General features: G+C 43.7%; 1 protein-coding gene across 1 annotated transcript in view; it reads left to right on the top strand.

Annotated features, from left to right (window-relative positions):
- anos1 (anosmin 1) overlaps positions 1-20,854 on the top strand; it is a 122,129-nt gene that overhangs the window by 19,655 nt on the left and 81,620 nt on the right. Inside the window, exon 2 of the mRNA XM_079822534.1 lies at positions 10,011-10,058. Coding sequence (XP_079678660.1) covers positions 10,011-10,058 — 48 coding nt within the window. The remainder of the gene's footprint in view (positions 1-10,010; positions 10,059-20,854) is intronic.

Here is a 20,854-nt window from a genome sequence, read left to right as displayed (position 1 = left end):
ATCGTTCTCCCCATCCGTCCATCTATCGTTTTCCCCATCCGTCCGTCTAACGTTCTCCCCATCCGTCCATCTAATGTTCTCCCCATCCATCCATCTATCATTTTCTCTATCTGTCCATCTATCGTTCTCCCCATCTGTCCATCTATCGTTCTCCCCATCCGTCTATCTAATGTTCTCCCCATCCATCCATCTATCGTTCTCTCTATCTGTCCATCTATCGTTCTTCCCATCCGTCCATCTAATGTTCTCCCCATCCATCCATCTATCGTTCTCCCCATCCGTCCATCTTTCGTTCTCCCCATCCATCCATCTATCTTTCTCCCCATCCATCCATCTATCGTTCTCTCTATCTGTCCATCTATCGTTCTCCCCATCCGTCCATCTAATGTTCTCCCCATCCATCCATCTGTCCATCTATCATTCTCCCCATCCATCCATCTATCATTCTCTCTATCTGTTCATCTATCGTTCTCCCCATCCCGTCCATCTAACGTTCTCCCCAGCCATCCATCTATCTGTCCATCTATCGTTCTCCCCATCTGTCCATCTATCGTTCTCCCCATCCCGTCCATCTATCGTTCTCCCCATCCCGTCCATCTATCGTTCTCCCCATCCGTCCATCTATCGTTCTCCCCATCTGTCCATCTATCTGTCCATCTATCGTTCTCCCCATCCATCCATCTATCTGTCCATCTATCATTCTCCCCATCCCGTCCATCTATCGTTCTCCCCATCCCATCCATCTATTGTTCTCCCCATCCGTCCATCTATCGCTCTCCCCATCCGTCCATCTATTGTTCTCCCCATCCGTCCATCTATTGTTCTCCCCATCCATCCATCTATTGTTCTCCCCATCCGTCCATCTATCGTTCTTCCCATCCGTCCATCTATTGTTCTCCCCATCCGTCCATCTATTGTTCTCCCCATCAGTCCATCTATCGTTCTCCCCATCCATCCATCTATCGTTCTCCCCATCCGTCCATCTATTGTTCTCCCCATCCGTCCATCTATCGTTTTCCCCATCAGTCCATCTATCGTTCTCCCCATCCATCCATCTATCGTTCTCCCCATCCGTCCATCTATTGTTCTCCCCATCCGTCCATCTATCGTTCTCCCCATCCATTCATCTATCGTTCTCCCCATCCGTCCATCTATTGTTCTCCCCCTCCGTCCATCTATCGTTCTCCCCATCCTATCCATCTATCGTTCCCCCCATCCGTCCATCTATCGTTCTCCCCATCCCGTCCATCTATCGTTCCCCCCATCCGTCCATCTATCGTTCTCCCCATCCCGTCCATCTATCGTTCTCCCCATCCGTCCATCTATCGTTCTCCCCATCCGTCCATCAATCGTTCTCCCCATCCGTCCATCTATCGTTCTCCCCATCCATCCATCTATCGTTCTCCCCATCTGTCCATCTATCGTTCTCCCCATCTGTCCATCTATTGTTCTCCCCATCCGTCCATCTATCGTTCTCCCCATCCATCCATCTATCGTTCTCCCCATCCGTCCATCTATCGTTCTCCCCATCCGTCCATCTATCGTTCTCCCCATCTGTCCATCTATCGTTCTCCCCATCCGTCCATCAATCGTTCTCCTCATCTGTCCATCTATCGTTCTCCCCATCTGTCCATCTATCGTTCTCCCCATCCGTCCATCAATCCTTCTCCCCATCCGTCCATCTATTGTTCTCCCCATCCGTTCATCTATCGTTCTCCCCATCCGTCCATCTATTGTTCTCCCCCTCCGTCCATCTATCGTTCTCCCCATCCCGTCCATCTATCGTTCCCCCCATCCGTCCATCTATCGTTCTCCCCATCCCGTCCATCTATCGTTCTCCCCATCCGTCCATCTATCGTTCTCCCCATCCGTCCATTTATTGTTCTCCCCCTCCGTCCATCTATCGTTCTCCCCATCCCGTTCATCTTTCGTTCCCCCCATCCATCCATCTATTGTTCTCCCCATCCCGTCCATCTATCGTTCTCCCATCCGTCCATCTATCGTTCTCCCCATCCGTCCATCTATTGTTCTCCCCATCCGTTCATCTATCGTTCTCCCCATCCGTCCATCTATTGTTCTCCCCCTCCGTCCATCTATCGTTCTCCCCATCCCGTCCATCTATCGTTCCCCCCATTCGTCCATCTATCGTTCTCCCCATCCTGTCCATCTATCGTTCTCCCCATCCGTCCATCTATCGTTCTCCCCATCCGTCCATCCATTGTTCTCCCCATCCGTTCATCTATCGTTCTCCCCATCCGTCCATCTATTGTTCTTCCCCTCCGTCCATCTATCGTTCTCCCCATCCTGTCCATCTATCGTTCCCCCTATCCGTCCATCTATCTTTCTCCCCATCCGTCCATCTATCGTTCTCCCCATCCGTCCATCTATCGTTCTCCTCATCCATCCATCTATTGTTCTCCCCATCCGTCCATCTATTGTTCTCCCCATCCATTCATCTATCGTTCTGCCCATCCGTCCATCTATTGTTCTCCCCCTCCGTCCATCTATCGTTCTCCCCATCCGTCCATCTATTGTTCTCCCCCTCCGTCCATCTATCGTTCTCCCCATCCTGTCCATCTTTCGTTCCCCCATCCTTCCATCTATCGTTCTCCCCATCCTTCGATCTATCGTTCTCCCCATCCGTCCATCTATCGTTCTCCTCATCCATCCATCTATCATTCCATCTATCATTCCATCTATCGTTCTCCCCATTCCGTCCATCTATCATTCCATCTATCGTTCTCCCCATTCCGTCCATCTATCGTTCCATATATCGTTCTCCCCATCCCGTCCATCTATCGTTTTCCCCATACGTCCATATATCGTTCTCCCCATCCTTCCATCTATCGTTCTCCCTATCCATCCATCTATCATTCCATCTATCATTCCATCTATTGTTCTCCCCATCCCGTCCATCTATCGTTCCATATATCGTTCTCCCCATCCCGTCCATCTATCGTTCTCCCCATCTGTCTGTAACACAGGTTAAATAAAGGGGATTATTTAATTTATATACCATCTAGTTATATCATATTCCCTTATTAAAAGTCAGTAAGAGGTGTAAAACTGATTAAGAATAAATAAATTAATGCAAATTAATTTCCAGATTAATCCTCAGTGATTGACGAATGAGAGCTCTTTGTCATTTTGCGCCGTGCGTGTCAATGAGCATGCGCGATGACAGAAGAGACGACCTTGATGGAGAGAGCAGACGTGATTGATCAATGTGATCCAAACTGATCAAATTTAGACTTCAACCCCTCGAAAAGTACGAGGAAGTTCAAAATTCAATTACTTCGATGCATTCGGAGTAAGAAGCCGACTGAATATAGTAATACAATCTATTAGTTCGTGACGCCATTTTGTGGTCGCGCACGCCTGTAATAGAGGTGCGCCTGTGTGAGAGCAAAAAAAATCGATCAAAGAGTTTCACCGTCGCCATTGTTGGCCACGTGTCTGTATAAGTGAAACGCTATTGATTCAGAGGCCAGGTTTTTTTTTTCTTTGTCTTTCTTGTTTCTATTTTTTCTTTCTTCTCTCTTTTCTTCTTTCTTGAATCTTGGAAACGTGACACCCGAGCGATCTTCTGTGACACCCTGTGAACTCCATTTTGGATGGCGAGCCAAGCAAACCTTTAGCAGAGTAGAAGAAAATACATCATGGAGAGGACGACGATATCCTTTCTTTGAGTTTTCCAGTTATCGTGAAGCAAGAGAAATTTTAAGGGTGTATGGTCATCCATAGACCAGATCAAGAGACATTGTAAACATATGAGAACACTTGAGGTCTTTTGAGAGAGACACTACACTTTCTTTTTGTGTATTCTTTTATTTTTATTTTATTTTATTTTTTAATTATTTTTGATGTACTGAATTGACCGGTCTGTGCATATATTTCAGGGAAAAACCGAGTGCACTCAGAGGGAATTTTCAGTCAGTTTTATTGTTTGTCCATGTGATTTTGTAATTTACTTTATTTTATTTGATTAACTTTCTATATTTTCTTTAAAGGTGAAATCAATTATATTTCTATTTCAAATTTAATCTTGTGTCTGTCTGTTGTTTCTCAGTACAACCCGCTACCTACTTAGCGATCCCTTAATCTTCTGACAAGTTCAAATTCAAACTGTATTATACAATAAGCAATCCATTAAACTATTGCTAATTATTAGATAAGTGCTACATGTCCATCAATCGTTCTCCCCATCCGTCCATCTATCGTTCTCCCCATCCGTCCATCTATCGTTCTCTCTATCTGTCCATCTATCATTCTCCCCATCCGTCCATCTAATGTTCTCCCCATCCATCCATCTGTCCATCTATCATTCTCCCCATCCATCCATCTATCATTCTCTCTATCTGTTCATCTATCGTTCTCCCCATCCCGTCCATCTAACGTTCTCCCCAGCCATCCATCTATCTGTCCATCTATCGTTCTCCCCATCTGTCCATCTATCGTTCTCCCCATCTGTCCATCTATCTGTCCATCTATCGTTCTCCCCATCCATCCATCTATCTGTCCATCTATCGTTCTCCCCATCCGTCCATCTATCGTTCTCCCCATCCCGTCCATCTATCGTTCTCCCCATCTGTCCATCAATCGTTCTCCCCATCCGTCCATCTATCGTTCTCCCCATCCGTCCATCTGTCGTTCTCCCCATCCGTCCATCTATCGTTCTCCCCATCCATCCATCTATCGTTCCCCCCATCCGTCCATCTGTCATTCTCCCCATCCGTCCATCTATTGTTCTCCCCATCCGTCCTTCTATTGTTCTCCCCATCCGTCCATCTATCGTTCTCCCCATCCGTCCATCTATTGTTCTCCCCATACCGTCCATCTATAGTTCTCCCCATCCGTCCATCTATCGTTCTCCCCATCCGTCCATCTAACGTTCTCCCCATCCATCCATCTATCTGTCCATCTATCGTTTTCCCCATCCGTCCATCTAACGTTCTCCCCATCCATCCATCTATCGTTCTCCCCATCCGTCCATCTATCGTTCTCCCCATCCCGTCCATCTATAGTTCTCCCCATCCGTCCATCTATCGTTCTCCCCATCCGTCCATCTAACGTTCTCCCCATCCATCCATCTATCTGTCCATCTATCGTTCTCCCCATCCGTCCATCTATCGTTCTCCCCATCCGTCCATCTAACGTTCTCCCCATCCATCCATCTATCTGTCCATCTATCGTTCTCCCCATCCGTCCATCTATCGTTCTCCCCATCCCGTCCATCTATCGTTCTCCCCATCTGTCCATCAATCGTTCTCCCCATCCGTCCATCTATCGTTCTCCCCATCCGTCCATCTATCGTTCTCCCCATCCGTCCATCTGTCGTTCTCCCCATCCGTCCATCTATCGTTCTCCCCATCCATCCATCTATCGTTCCCCCCATCCGTCCATCTGTCATTCTCCCCATCCGTCCATCTATCGTTCTCCCCATCCGTCCATCTATCGTTCCACCCATCCGTCCATCTGTCATTCTCCCCATCCGTCCATCTATCGTTCTCCCCATCCGTCCATCTATCGTTCCCCCCATCCGTCCATCTGTCGTTCTCCCCATCCGTCCATCTATCGTTCTCCCCCTCCGTCCATCTAACGTTCTCCCATCCATCCATCTATCTGTCCATCTATCGTTCTCCCCATCCGTCCATCTATCGTTCTCCCCATCCGTCCATCTATTGTTCTCCCCATCCCTCCATCTATCGTTCTCCCCATCCGTCCATCTATAGTTCTCCCCATCCCGTCCATCTATTGTTCTCCCCATCTGTCCATCTATTGTTCTCCCCATCCGTCCATCTATCGTTCTCCCCATCCGTCCATCTATTGTTCTCCCCATCCCTCCATCTATCGTTCTCCCCATCCGTCCATCTATCGTTCTCCCCATCCGTCCATCTATTGTTCTCCCCATCCGTCCTTCTATTGTTCTCCCCATCCGTCCATCTATCGCTCTCCCCATCCGTCCATCTATTGTTCTCCCCATCCCTCCATCTATCGTTCTCCCCATCCCGTCCATCTATCGTTCTCCCCATCCGTCCATCTATTGTTCTCCCCATCCGTCCATCTATCGTTCTCCCCATCCGTACATCTATTGTTCTCCCCATCCCTCCATCTATCGTTCTCCCCATCCGTCCATCTATCGTTCTCCCCATACGTCCATCTATAGTTCTCCCCATCCGTCCATCTATCGTTCTCCCCATACGTCCATCTATTGTTCTCCCCATCCGTCCATCTATCGTTCTCCCCATCCGTCCATCTATTGTTCTCCCCATCCCTCCATCTATCGTTCTCCCCATCCGTCCATCTAACGTTCTCCCCATCCATCCATCTATCTGTCCATCTATCTTTCTCCCCATCCGTCCATCTAACGTTCTCCCCATCTATCCATTTATCTGTCCATCTATCGTTCTCCCCATCCGTCCATCTAACGTTCTCCCCATCGATCCATCTATCTGTCCATCTATCGTTCTCCCCATCCGTCCATCTAACGTTCTCCCCATCCTTCCATCTATCTGTCCATCTATCGTTCTCCCCATCCGTCCATCTATCGTTCTCCCCTTCCCGTCCATCTATCGTTCTCCCCATCTGTCCATCTATCGTTCTCCCCATCCGTCCATCTATCGTTCTCCCCATCCGTCCATCTATTGTTCTCCCCATCCATCCATCTATCTGTCCATCCATCATTCTCCCCATCCGTCCATCTATCGTTCTCCCCATCCTTCCATCCATCTATCGTTCTCCCCATCCGTCCATCTATTGTTCCCCCCATCCGTCCATCTATCGTTCTCCCCATCCATCCATCCATCTATCGTTCTCCCCATCCGTCCATCTATCGTTCTCCCCATCCGTCCATCTATCGTTCTCCCCATCCATCCATCCATCTATCGTTCTCCCCATCCGTCCATCTATCGTTCTCCCCATCCGTCCATCTATCGTTCTCCCCATCCTTCCATCCATCTATCGTTCTCCCCATCCGTCCATCTATTGTTCCCCCCATCCGTCCATCTATCGTTCTCCCCATCCATCCATCCATCTATCGTTCTCCCCATCCGTCCATCTATCGTTCTCCCCATCCGTCCATCTATCGTTCTCCCCATCCATCCATCCATCTATCGTTCTCCCCATCCGTCCATCTATCGTTCTCCCCATCCATCCATCCATCCATCCATCTATCGTTCTCCCCATCCGTCCATCCATCTATAGTTCTCTCCATCCGTCCATCTATCGTTCTCCCCATCCGTCCATCTATTGTTCTCCCCATCCATCCATCTATCTGTCCATTTATCGTTCTCCCCATCCGTCCATCTATCGTTCTCCCCATCCGTCCATCTATCGTTCTCCCCATCCGTCCTTCTATCGTTCTCCCCATCCCGTCCATCTATCGTTCTCCCCATCCGTCCATCTATCGTTCTCCCCATCCGTCCATCTATTGTTCCCCCCATCCGTCCATCTATCGTTCTCCCCATCCATCCATCCATCTATCGTTCTCCCCATCCGTCCATCTATCGTTCTCCCCATCCATCCATCCATCTATCGTTCTCCCCATCCGTCCATCCATCTATCGTTCTCCCCATCCGTCCATCTATCGTTCTCCCCATCCATCCATCCATCCATCAATCGTTCTCCCCATCCGTCCATCTATCGTTCTCCCCATCCGTCCATCTATTGTTCTCCCCATCCGTCCATCTATCGTTCTCCCCATCCGTCCATCTATCGTTCTCCCCATCCGTCCATCTATCGTTCTCCCCCTCCGTCCATCTATCGTTCTCCCCATCCATCCATCTATTGTTCTCCCCATCCGTCCATCTATCGTTCTCCCCATCCGTCCATCTATCGTTCTCCCCATCCGTCCATCTATCGTTCTCCCCCTCCGTCCATCTATCGTTCTCCCCATCCATCCATCTATCGTTCCCCCCATCCGTCCATCTATCGTTCTCCCCATCCGTCCATCTATCGTTCCCCCCATCCGTCCATCTATTGTTCTCCCCATCCGTCCATCTATCGTTCTCCCCATCCGTCCATCTATCGTTCTCCCCATCCGTCCATCTATCGTTCTCCCCATCCGTCCATCTATCGTTCTCCCCATCCGTCCTTCTATCGTTCTCCCCATCCCGTCCATCTATCGTTCTCCCCATCCGTCCATCTATCGTTCTCCCCATCCGTCCTTCTATTGTTCTCCCCATCCGTCCATGTATCGTTCTCCCCAGCCGTCCATCTATCGTTCTCCCCATCCGTCCATCTATCGTTCTCCCCATCCGTCCTTCTATCGTTCTCCCCATCCCGTCCTTCTATCGTTCTCCCCATCCCGTCCATCTATCGTTCTCCCCATCCGTCCTTCTATCGTTCTCCCCATCCCGTCCATCTATCGTTCTCCCCATCCGTCCTTCTATCGTTCTCCCCATCCGTCCTTCTATTGTTCTCCCCATCTGTCCATCTATCGTTCTCCCCATCCGTCCATCTATCGTTCTCCCCATCCATCCTTCTATCGTTCTCCCCATCCGTCCATCTATCGTTCTCCCCATCCCGTCCATCTATCGTTCTCCCCATCCGTCCATCTATCGTTCTCCCCATCCATCCTTCTATCGTTCTCCCCATCCGTCCATCTATCGTTCTCCCCATCCGTCCTTCTATCGTTCTCCCCATCCCGTCCATCTATCGTTCTCCCCATCCGTCCATCTATTGTTCTCCCCATCCGTCCATCTATTGTTCCCCCCATCCGTCCATCTATCGTTCTCCCCATCCATCCATCCATCTATCGTTCTCCCCATCCGTCCATCTATCGTTCTCCCCATCCATCCATCCATCTATCGTTCTCCCCATCCGTCCATCCATCTATCGTTCTCCCCATCCGTCCATCTATCGTTCTCCCCATCCATCCATCCATCCATCAATCGTTCTCCCCATCCGTCCATCTATCGTTCTCCCCATCCGTCCATCTATCGTTCTCCCCATCCGTCCATCTATCGTTCTCCCCATCCGTCCATCTATCGTTCTCCCCATCTGTCCATCTATCGTTCTCCCCATCCGTCCATCTATCGTTCTCCCCATCTGTCCATCTATCGTTCTCCCCATCCGTCCATCTATCGTTCTCCCCATCCGTCCATCTATCGTTCTCCCCATCCGTCCATCTATTGTTCCCCCCATCCGTCCATCTATCGTTCTCCCCATCCATCCATCCATCTATCGTTCTCCCCATCCGTCCATCTATCGTTCTCCCCATCCATCCATCCATCTATCGTTCTCCCCATCCGTCCATCCATCTATCGTTCTCCCCATCCGTCCATCTATCGTTCTCCCCATCCATCCATCCATCCATCCATCAATCGTTCTCCCCATCCGTCCATCTATCGTTCTCCCCATCCGTCCATCTATCGTTCCCCCATCCCTCCATCTATCGTTCCCCCCATCCGTCCATCTATCGTTCTCCCCATCCGTCCATCTATCGTTCTCCCCATCCGTCCATCTATCGTTCTCATGAGAGCATGATGTTGATGGTTTGTTGAGGTTTAAAGCGTCTGAAGGCAGTAATGCTGGGTCCGATCTGTTCTAGATCCTGTGGAATTGCTCAAACGGTTCAGGCTGCGCTGGTTTAATGACTCATTATAGCGGCTTCGTGATGATTCACGTGTTCTGCGTTTGCTCTGGTTCAGAACAGACTATCTTCTGCTCGTCTCTTTGAAGCTAGTTGACCATTATCCTTGACATCATGTGCACAACACCCTACGGTACTGGATGGCAAATTAAGTCCTTTAATGATAAGTTGTTTCCCAAGGTTTCGCAGGGAATTTCCACTGGATTACATTGTTCCAGAATCCTTTGAACTTGACATTGAACTTAAGCAGACTTTTGGTTTGCAGACCCGTAAAGATGCTTTTGGGAAAGGGAACAAAGCCCTGATTCACATCCCTGAACCGTTGCAAATGATTCTTTGAATCGATTCACTGAACTGATTCACTGCAGTTTAAATGTTTCCTCTCAGTGTTTTAATGATGTCTCTCTTCTTTTTTCAGAGCAATGGATCATTGGTGTGGTGTCAGAGTCACAAGCAGTGCTCAAAGGTAAAAACTCTTCACCCTGAATCACCAGACAGGAATAAGGACAGGATAATGATAAAAAACATCCAGTGTAATAAGAAATTAGCCCTATTTTAGGACCATTAAGATTTTTTGCAAGAACTTTAGGCACATTTTCGTAAAATAGTGATGTTTTATTTAAATCTTCGTAAATGTAAAAAATGAGATTGAAGTATTTAAACGTCTTGCTACTGCAGTGCAAGAAAAATAGAGATATTTAAATGTTTGTAAATTTTACAAGTGTAAAAAGTACGTTTATTGTGTTTGTGCATCTTATTACTGTAATGCAGGAAAAATTTTGATATTTTATTAAAATATTCATAAAGTTTACAAGTTTAAACACATAAGTTTAATGAATTTGTGCGTCTTATTACTGTAATTCGTGGTTTTATATAATATTTGTAAAGTTTACAAGTTAAAAAGTAAGTTTATTTTGTTTGTGCATCTCATTACTGTAATGCAGGAAAATAGTGATATTTTATTAAAATATTTGTAAAGTTTACAAGTGTAAAAAAGTTAGTTTGTGCATTTCATTAATGTAATATAATTCTTACATTTTACAAGTTTAAAAAAGTAAAGTTAAAATATTTATGCATCTCATGATTGTTTTGCAAGAACAATAGTGATATTTAATTAAAATATTTGTAAAGTTTACAAGTGTAAAAAAGTAAGTTTAATGTATTTGTGTCTCATTACTGTAATATAAGAAAAATAGTGACATTTCATGAAAATATTTGTAAAGTTTACAAGTGTAAAAACTTAGTTTGTGCATCTTATTACTGTAATCAGTGTTTTATATAATATTCGTAAAGTTTACAAGTTTAAAAAAGTTAGTTTAGTGTATTTGTGTATCTCATTACTGTAATATAAGAAAAATAGTGATATTTCATGAAAATATTTGTAAAGTTTACAAGTGTAAAAAAGTTAGTTTGTGCATTTCATTACTTTAATATATTTCTTACATTTTACAAGTTTAAAAAAGTAAAGTTTAAGTATTTATGTATCTCATGACTGTTTTGCAAGAAAATTGTTTTTTCATGAAAATATTTGAAAAGTTTACAAGTGTAAAAAAGTAAGTTTAATGTATTTGTGCATCTCATTACTGTAAAATAAGAAAAATATTTGTACATTTTAAAAGTTTTAAAAGGAAAGTTAAACTATTTAAGCATCTTATGACTGTAATGCAAGAAAAATACTGATATTTTATTAAAATATGTGTAAAGTTTAAGAAAATAGTGTTGTTTCATGAAAATATTGGTAAAGTTTACAAGTGTAAAAAAGTAAGTTTAATGTATTTGTGCATCTCATTACTCTTATATAAGAAAAATAGTGATATTTCATGAAAATATTTGTACATTTTAAAAGTTTTAAAAGGAAAGTTAAACTATTTAAGCATCTTATTAGATTAGATTAGATTAGATTCAACTTTATTGTCATTACACAAGTACAAGTACAAGGCAAAGAAATGCAGTTTAGGTCTAACCAGAAGTGCAATAGCAGCAAGTGCAGGATATACAACGTTTGCATAAGTGCAGGACATGGATATGTACTGAATATATATAAATATATCTATAAATAGAGAGATGGTTATTACTATAAACAGAATTTACAGGTGGATATGTACTATGAATATAATATAATATACAGATGACTGTAATGCAAGGAAAATACTGATATTTTATTAAAATATGTGTAAAGTTTAAGAAAATAGTATTGTTTCATGAAAAATTTGTAAAGTTTACAAGTGTAAAAAAGTAAGTTTAATGTATTTGTGCATATCATTACTGTAATATAAGAAAGAAGTGATGTTTCATGAAAATATTTGTAAATTTTAAAAATTTTAAAAAGTAAAGTTAAACTATTTAAGCATCTTATGACTGTAATGCAAGAAAAATACTGATATTTTATTAAAATATGTGTAAAGTTTAAGAAAATAGTATTGTTTCTTGAAAATATTTGTAAAGTTTACAAGTGTAAAAAAGTAAGTTTAATGTATTTGTGCATCTGATTACTGTAATATAAGAAAAATAGTGATGTTTCATGAAAATATTAGTACATTTTAAACGTTTTAAAAAGTAAAGTTAAACTATTTAAGCATCTTATGACTGTAATGCAAGAAAAATAGTGATATTTTATTAAAATATGTGTAAAGTTTACAAGTGTAAAAAGAGTAAGGTTAAAGCTTTTGCACATGATGTTGGTAGTATTTGTTGTTCTGCCTTTATTTAAGCAGATGTGTGTGTGTAATATGTTCTCTGAAATGCAGTAAAAACAGAGAATAATGGGAATTACAAAACTATAATTAGATTTTGAGAGACCTGGTTTTATTAAACGCCACAAAAAGAGTGTGTTTACATGATTCCCTGTGTATCTCGCATGAGTAGATGTGATGCATACTTCACAGTTTACTATGGTAACAGTGCTTTGTTGAGTCATTACACGCTCACAGGAAGGCATCATGCGTGACACTCGTTCACACACACGTGTGCATGTCATGCATTTTACACACATTAATGCTTCATTTTATGTTAGCTAATGCATGAACTAATGTTTAGACCTTGTTGCAAAAAGTCGCGAGTGAAGTTCCCCCAAGAAGAACTCTCTTTGTGTTTAGAGAGTCTGTAGTTGGTGTAGAATGTGTGTAGTTGATGTAGTTTGTGTTTAGAGAGTCTGTAGTTGGTGTAGAGTGTGTGTAGTTGGTGTAGTTTGTGTTTAGAGAGTCTGTAGTTGGTGTAGTTTGTGTTTAGAGAGTCTGTAGTTGGTGTAGAGTGTGTGTAGTTGGTGTAGTTTGTGTTTAGAGAGTCTGTAATTGGTGTAGAGTGTGTGTAGTTGGTGTAGTTTGTGTTTAGAGAGTCTGTAGTTGCTGTAGAGTGTGTGTAGTTGGTGTAGTTTGTGTTTAGAGAGTCTGTAGTTGGTGTAGAGTGTGTGTAGTTGGTGTAGTTTGTGTTTAGAGAGTCTGTAGTTGGTGTAGAGTGTGTGTAGTTGGTGTAGTTTGTGTTTAGAGAGTCTGTAGTTGCTGTAGAGTGTGTGTAGTTGGTGTAGTTTGTTTTTAGAGAGTCTGTAGTTGGTGTAGAGTGTGTGTAGTTGGTGTAGTTTGTGTTTAGAGAGTCTGTAGTTGGTGTAGAGTGTGTGTAGTTGGTGTAGTTTGTGTTTAGAGAGTCTGTAGTTGCTGTAGAGTGTGTGTAGTTGGTGTAGTTTGTGTTTAAAGAGTCTGTAGTTGGTGTAGAGTGTGTGTAGTTGGTGTAGTTTGTGTTTAGAGAGTCTGTAGTTGGTGTAGAGTGTGTGTAGTTGGTGTAGTTTGTGTTTAGAGAGTCTGTAGTTGGTGTAGTTTGTGTGTAGTTGGTGTAGTTTGTTTTTAGAGAGTCTGTAGTTGGTGTAGTTTGTGTTTAGAGAGTCTGTAGTTGGCGTAGAGTGTGTGTAGTTGGTGTAGTTTGTGTTTAGAGAGTCTATAGTTGGTGTAGAGTGTGTGTAGTTGGTGTAGTTTGTGTTTAGAGAGTCTGTAGTTGGTGTAGAGTGTGTGTAGTTGGTGTAGTTTGTGTTTAGAGAGTCTGTAGTTGGTGTAGAGTGTGTGTAGTTGGTGTAGTTTGTGTTTAAAGAGTCTGTAGTTGGTGTAGAGTGTGTGTAGTTGGTGTAGTGTGTGTTTAGAGAGTCTATAGTTGGTGTAGAGTGTGTGTAGTTGGTGTAGTTTGTGTTTAGAGAGTCTGTAGTTGGTGTAGAGTGTGTGTAGTTGGTGTAGTTTGTGTTTAGAGAGTCTGTAGTTGGTGTAGAGTGTGTGTAGTTGGTGTAGTTTGTGTTTAGAGAGTCTGTAGTTGGTGTAAAGTGTGTGTAGTTGGTGTAGTTTGTGTTTAGAGAGTCTGTAGTTTGTGGAAAGTGTGTAGTTGGTGTAGTTTGTGTTTAGAGAGTCTGTAGTTGGTGTAGAGTGTGTGTAGTTGGTGTAGTTTGTGTTTAGAGAGTCTGTAGTTGGTGTAGAGTGTGTGTAGTTGGTGTAGTTTGTTTTTAGAGAGTCTATAGTTGGTGTAGAGTGTGTGTAGTTGGTGTAGTTTGTGTTTAGAGAGTCTGTAGTTGGCGTAGAGTGTGTGTAGTTGGTGTAGTTTGTGTTTAGAGAGTCTATAGTTGGTGTAGAGTGTGTGTAGTTGGTGTAGTTTGTGTTTAGAGAGTCTGTAGTTGGTGTAGAGTGTGTGTAGTTGGTGTAGTTTGTGTTTAGAGAGTCTGTAGTTGGTGTTGAGTGTGTAGTTGGTGTAGTTTGTTTTTAGAGAGTCTATAGTTGGTGTAGAGTGTGTGTAGTTGATGTAGTTTGTGTTTAGAGAGTCTGTAGTTGGTGTAGAGTGTGTGTAGTTGGTGTAGTTTGTGTTTAGAGAGTCTGTAGTTGGTGTAGTTTGTGTGTAGTTGGTGTAGTTTGTGTTTAGAGAGTCTGTAGTTGGTGTAGAGTGTGTGTAGTTGGTGTAGTTTGTGTTTAGAGAGTCTGTAGTTGGTGTAGAGTGTGTGTAGTTGGTGTAGTTTGTGTTTAGAGAGTCTGTAGTTGCTGTAGAGTGTGTGTAGTTGGTGTAGTTTGTGTTTAAAGAGTCTGTAGTTGGTGTAGAGTGTGTGTAGTTGGTGTAGTTTGTGTTTAGAGAGTCTGTAGTTGGTGTAGAGTGTGTGTAGTTGGTGTAGTTTGTGTTTAGAGAGTCTGTAGTTGGTGTAGTTTGTGTGTAGTTGGTGTAGTTTGTTTTTAGAGAGTCTGTAGTTGGTGTAGTTTGTGTTTAGAGAGTCTGTAGTTGGCGTAGAGTGTGTGTAGTTGGTGTAGTTTGTGTTTAGAGAGTCTATAGTTGGTGTAGAGTGTGTGTAGTTGGTGTAGTTTGTGTTTAGAGAGTCTGTAGTTGGTGTAGAGTGTGTGTAGTTGGTGTAGTTTGTGTTTAGAGAGTCTGTAGTTGGTGTAGAGTGTGTGTAGTTGGTGTAGTTTGTGTTGAAAGAGTCTGTAGTTGGTGTAGAGTGTGTGTAGTTGGTGTAGTGTGTGTTTAGAGTCTATAGTTGGTGTAGAGTGTGTGTAGTCGGTGTAGTTTGTGTTTAGAGAGTCTGTAGTTGGTGTAGAGTGTGTGTAGTTGGTGTAGTTTGTGTTTAGAGAGTCTGTAGTTGGTGTAGAGTGTGTGTAGTTGGTGTAGTTTGTGTTTAGAGAGTCTGTAGTTGGTGTAAAGTGTGTGTAGTTGGTGTAGTTTGTGTTTAGAGAGTCTGTAGTTTGTGGAAAGTGTGTAGTTGGTGTAGTTTGTGTTTAGAGAGTCTGTAGTTGGTGTAGAGTGTGTGTAGTTGGTGTAGTTTGTGTTTAGAGAGTCTGTAGTTGGTGTAGAGTGTGTGTAGTTGGTGTAGTTTGTTTTTAGAGAGTCTATAGTTGGTGTAGAGTGTGTGTAGTTGGTGTAGTTTGTGTTTAGAGAGTCTATAGTTGGCGTAGAGTGTGTGTAGTTGGTGTAGTTTGTGTTTAGAGAGTCTATAGTTGGTGTAGAGTGTGTGTAGTTGGTGTAGTTTGTGTTTAGAGAGTCTACTAACATGAACTAATGTTTAGACCTTGTTGCAAAAAGTCGCGAGTGAAGTTCCGCCAAGAAGAACAGACATTAACAAGGCAAAACACAAATTCATTTTGCTTCACAAGAGGTAATGAGGATGTCAGAGGGCTTCAAAGAGGAAATACTTTGTGTTTGCGCTCGAAGTCAACAAAAGACCTGCTCTTTTCCTTTCCGTGGAGTTGGCTGGTGTTGGGTTTTGGCAGCGGCGCTGTCCCCAGTCATTCATCAAGAGCTGCTGTGTTAAAGAAGGATTTGGCTGTTTGTGTGTGTGAGTGCTGGGCGTTCCCTCTTCATCTCTGAGCGTCGGAGAAACTGAGGAGATCATGCCATGCTTTGACCGAGTGTGTTTCTGTTGCTAGCTATCTGTCAGGCGCACTTCACACTCATGTGTTTTATCATGGTAATTAGTAATGCATATGTTGTCGTTCTCTGGGCGGGCCGGAGTTCAGTCTGGGCTCATTCTCTGTGTTTATGCGTCAGATCTGCGCCTGTTGCTTCATGTTTCGCTGTTTCGTGTTGGGAGATGTTTTGTGGAGTTGATGGTTTGGTGTTTTTTCACAGCGCACTCTGTGCCGTTATAATCTTTCCTCATGCAGGGTTGAGTTGAGAATGTGTCTTATGGATTATTATATATTTGATTTGATGTAGAAACACAGGATTGCAGTTCTGGTATCTGGAAGTAGAATTAAGATGAACTGGAATTCAAAGAAATGACTCATTTTTAATTCAATTCAATTCAATTCAAATTTATTTGTATAGCGCTTTTCACAATACACATTGTTTCAAAGCAGCTTTACAGAAAGTGCATTTTTAGCTAGAAAAACTGCGGAAACAGAGTTCGAACGAATGAAAAAGCCTTGAACGTTTTTGGATAAGTTTAAAAAGACTTCAAGTTTGATAGATAGATAGATGGAACGATAGATGGATGGAACGATGGATGGATGGATAGATGGATGGAACAATGGATGGAATGATAGAACGATGGATGGATGGATGGATAGATAGATGGATAGATGGAACGAAAGATGGATGAACGATGGATGGATGGATGGATAGATAGATGGATAGATGAAACGAAAGATGGATGAACGATGGATGGATGGAATGATAGAACAATAGATGGATGGAACAATGGATGGATGAATGATAGAACAATGGATGGATGGAATGATAGAAGGATGGATGTGTGTAGTTTGTGTAGAGTGTGTGTAGTTGGTGTAGTTTGTTTTTAGAGAGTCTGTAGTTGGTGTAGAGTGTGTGTAGTTGGTGTAGTTTTTGTTAAGAGAGTCTGTAGTTGGTTTAGAGTGTGTGTAGTTGGTGTAGAGTGTGTGTAGTTGGTGTAGTTTGTGTTTAGAGAGTCTGTAGTTGTGTAGAGTGTGTGTAGTTGGTGTAGTTTGTGTTTAGAGAGTCTGTAGTTGGTGTAGAGTGTGTGTAGTTGGTGTAGTTTGTGTTTAGAGTGTCTGTAGTTGGTGTAGTTTGTGTTTAGACAGTCTGTAGTTGGTGTAGTTTGTGTAGAGTGTGTGTAGTTGGTGTTTATAGAGTCTGTAGTTGGTGTAGTTTGTGTTTAGAGAGTCTGTAGTTGGTGTAGTTGGTTTAGAGAGTCTGTAGTTGGTGTAGAGTGTGTGTAGTTGGTGTAGTTTGTGTTTAGAGAGTCTGTAGTTGGTGTATAGTGTGTGTAGTTGGTGTAGTTTGTGTTTAGAGTGTCTGTAGTTAGTGTAGTTTGTGTTTAGACAGTCTGTAGTTGGTGTAGTTTGTGTAGAGTGTCTGTAGTTGGTGTAGTTTGTGTTTAGAGAGTCTGTAGTTGGTGTAGAGTGCGTGTAGTTGGTGTTTAGAGAGTCTGTAGTTGGTGTAGTTTGTGTTGAGTGTGTGTGGTTTGTGTTTTGAGTGTGTGTTGAGTGTGTGTTGAGTGTGTGTGTAGAGTGTTTGTAGAGTGTGTGTGTTGAGTGTGTGTTGTGTGTAGTGTGTGTGTGTGTGTAGTGTGTGTAGTGTGTGTCGAGTGTGTGTCGAGTGTGTGTCGAGTGTGTGTGTAGTGTGTAGTGTGTCGAGTGTGTGTCGAGTGTGTGTTGAGTGTGTGTAGTGTGTGTAGTGTGTGTTGAGTGTGTGTAGTGTGTAGTGTGTTGAGTGTGTGTCGAGGTGTGTCGAGTGTGTGTCGAGTGTGTGTAGAGTGTGTGGAGTGTGTATTGAGTGTAGTGTGTGTAGAGTGTGTGTAGAGTGTGTGTCGAGTGTGTGTCGAGTGTGTGTAGAGTGTGTGGAGTGTGTGTTGAGTGTAGTGTGTGTCGAGTGTGTGTGTAGTGTGTGTGTTGAGTGTGTTGAGTGTGTGTAGTGTGTAGTGTGTCGAGTGTGTGTCGAGGTGTGTCGAGTGTGTGTCGAGTGTGTGTAGAGTGTGTGGAGTGTGTATTGAGTGTAGAGTGTGTGTAGAGTGTGTGTAGAGTGTGTGGTGTGTGTGTTGAGTGTAGTGTGTGTCGAGTGTGTGTCGAGTGTGTGTCGAGTGTGTGTAGAGTGTGTGGAGTGTGTATTGAGTGTAGTGTGTGTAGAGTGTGTGTAGAGTGTGTGTCGAGTGTGTGTAGAGTGTGTGGAGTGTGTGTTGAGTGTAGTGTGTGTAGAGTGTGTGTCGAGTGTGTGTCGAGTGTGTGTGCTCACACATGCCGCTCATCTTTTAATGAAGTGATCTGTTTGTAAAGTCCTCGCAACACAAAGCAAAACTCACACTGGGCCGCTCATGAGGGGTTTCCCAGTTCATTGTTCCATACAGTGTGTGTGTTTATGTGTGTTTATGTGTTTGTGAATAGCTCAACCTGTTGAGTCACCGCAGTGTCCCACAGAAGCGTGTGTGTGTGTGTGTGTGTGTGTGTGTGACAGTGCTCAGGGTCCAGTAGAATGGCTGCTGGTGGACAGGACTGAAGCAGAGCTGGTTAATGATGTAAACAGAGATCGAGTGACCCGTGGGCCGGTCAGCTGGAGTGGGACAGTCCTGATGTCCTGAAGTGGGCCGTTGTGATGGTAATTAACCCCGCGGCCCGGCTTCATTAGCATGCCACAGCTTACCCTCACCCTCCATTCACACCCGGCCCTTTGTCAGGCCTTTTTGTGTTTGCTCTCTTTATCTTTCGTGTGACCACTCCGGCCTTCACACGCCAAGAGAGTTTGACAACTTCTGCTGCTCGTTCAGGCGAGAGTGTGTGTAGTGTGTGTAGAGTGTGTGTAGAGTGTGTGTCGAGTGTGTGTAGTGTGTGTGTAGTGTATGTAGAGTGTGTGTAGTGTGTGTAGAGTGTGTGTCGAGTGTGTGTAGAGTGTGTGGAGTGTGTGTTGAGTGTAGTGTGTGTAGAGTGTGTGTAGAGTGTGTGTTGAGTGTAGTGTGTGTAGAGTGTGTGGAGTGTGTGTTGAGTGTAGTGTGTGTCGAGTGTGTGTCGAGTGTGTGTGGAGTGTGTGGAGTGTGTGTAGAGTGTGTGTAGAGTGTGTGTAGAGTGTGTGTAGTGTGTAGTGTGTAGAGTGTGTGTAGAGTGTGTGTAGAGTGTGTGTAGAGTGTGTGTAGAGTGTGTGTTGAGAGTGTGTAGAGTGTGTGTCGAGTGTGTGTAGAGTGTGTGTAGTGTGTGTGTAGAGTGTGTGTAGTGTGTAGAGTGTGTGTAGAGTGTGTGTAGAGTGTGTGTAGAGTGTGTAGAGTGTGTGTAGAGTGTGTAGTGTGTGTGTAGAGTGTGTGTAGTGTGTGTGTTGAGTGTGTGTTGAGTGTGTGTAGAGTGTGTGTAGAGCAGAGTTTCCGCTAGAAAAAAATGGTGCCGGTCAAAGTGACCGGCAGAGGTTTTGTTTTCCGGACATTTTGATGATATGCCGGTCAAATATCGCCACTTAATTATTCAAGTTGAGGAAAACTGAAAGCAGTTTATGTAACTTAAAAAAATGACACAATCAGGCCATATATGCAACATGTTTATTAGCCTAACTTTCAAATAAACGGGGAAAAAAAAACATGAACGTCCGATTGGCGTCAATGTCAATCAACCAATTTTTTTTTACTATGGTTTCACATTTCATAGTTTAACAAACCAACACCCTTCCCCACATAAAATATCCGAATATAGCATTGTTTTTACTCAAGCAAATTTAATTATAAACTCAGTAGGCCTATGTCTCATTTAGTTGGTAACATTTAAATTGGCCACCGTGTGAAATGACTCCTTGTCAAATGAACTTGAACAAACAAATGACATTCTCAAATTATTCGACTCTCTTGTGAATCCGTTGTGTCGTCCTGCCTTTTCGCAGCGCGAACAGAAAATTTTTTCGTTACCATCAACTACCTCACATCTTAGCCATGGGAACTTGTCAGTCCATTCCGACCGATACGCCCTACACTTCGGCTTTTTCTCCGGTGGTGGCGGAGCTGTCTGGCTCTGATCGCCGGACTGCTGCAGACGCACCGCTCCTGGAACGGACTGACGGACAGCATCCGCGTGCAGTGTGAAAGCGGTAATCCGTTAACATGGGTATGGAAAAAAATACGCACCGCATACTGCAAACGGAGTATGTGTGAAACGGGCGTCAGGAGTTCCTGATTCAGTTTCCTCCTTCGCGTCTGGCCATTGAAAAAAACTTTTAGTCTGCCTGGGCCTGGCCATATTTGAAACGTCTCTCTATAGTTCGTGGTTTAGGTCTATATTATAGCCGTTAGGCGTGCGCTTTATTTGAAATGCAACATGCGATGTTGTTTAAAAACTTTCAAACGGTCGATTCTGATTGTGTTAGGGGCGCGGGGCCGGGATTATTAGGCAGTTTTAATCTGACAATTTGACCGAAAAGATTTAATTTTGTCGGACATTACATTTTTTTCCCGACCAATGTCCGGTAATTACCGGACAACGGAAACCCTGGTGTAGAGTGTGTGTAGAGTGTGTGTTGAGAGTGTGTAGAGTGTGTGTAGAGTGTGTGTAGAGTGTGTGTAGAGTGTGTTGAGAGTGTGTAGAGTGTGTGTAGTGTGTAGAGTGTGTGTAGAGTGTGTAGAGTGTGTGTAGTGTGTGTAGAGTGTGTGTAGAGTGTGTTGAGAGTGTGTAGTGTGTGTAGAGTGTGTGTAGAGTGTGTTGAGAGTGTGTAGAGTGTGTGTAGTGTGTAGAGTGTGTGTAGAGTGTGTAGAGTGTGTGTAGTGTGTGTAGAGTGTGTGTAGAGTGTGTGGAAGCCAGAGCTGAGAGCAGCTTCAGTCGCTCAGGGTCAGAAATCATTTGCTTTGCACATAAGCGGCAGTGCCAAACTCTCCCA

The sequence above is a fragment of the Gobio gobio genome, assembly GCF_949357685.1.
Source record: "Gobio gobio genome assembly, chromosome: 7".
Classification (NCBI taxonomy): domain Eukaryota; kingdom Metazoa; phylum Chordata; class Actinopteri; order Cypriniformes; family Gobionidae; genus Gobio; species Gobio gobio.
The sequence above is the reverse complement of the archived record's forward strand: the minus strand, read 5'-3'. Positions and strand labels throughout refer to the sequence as shown.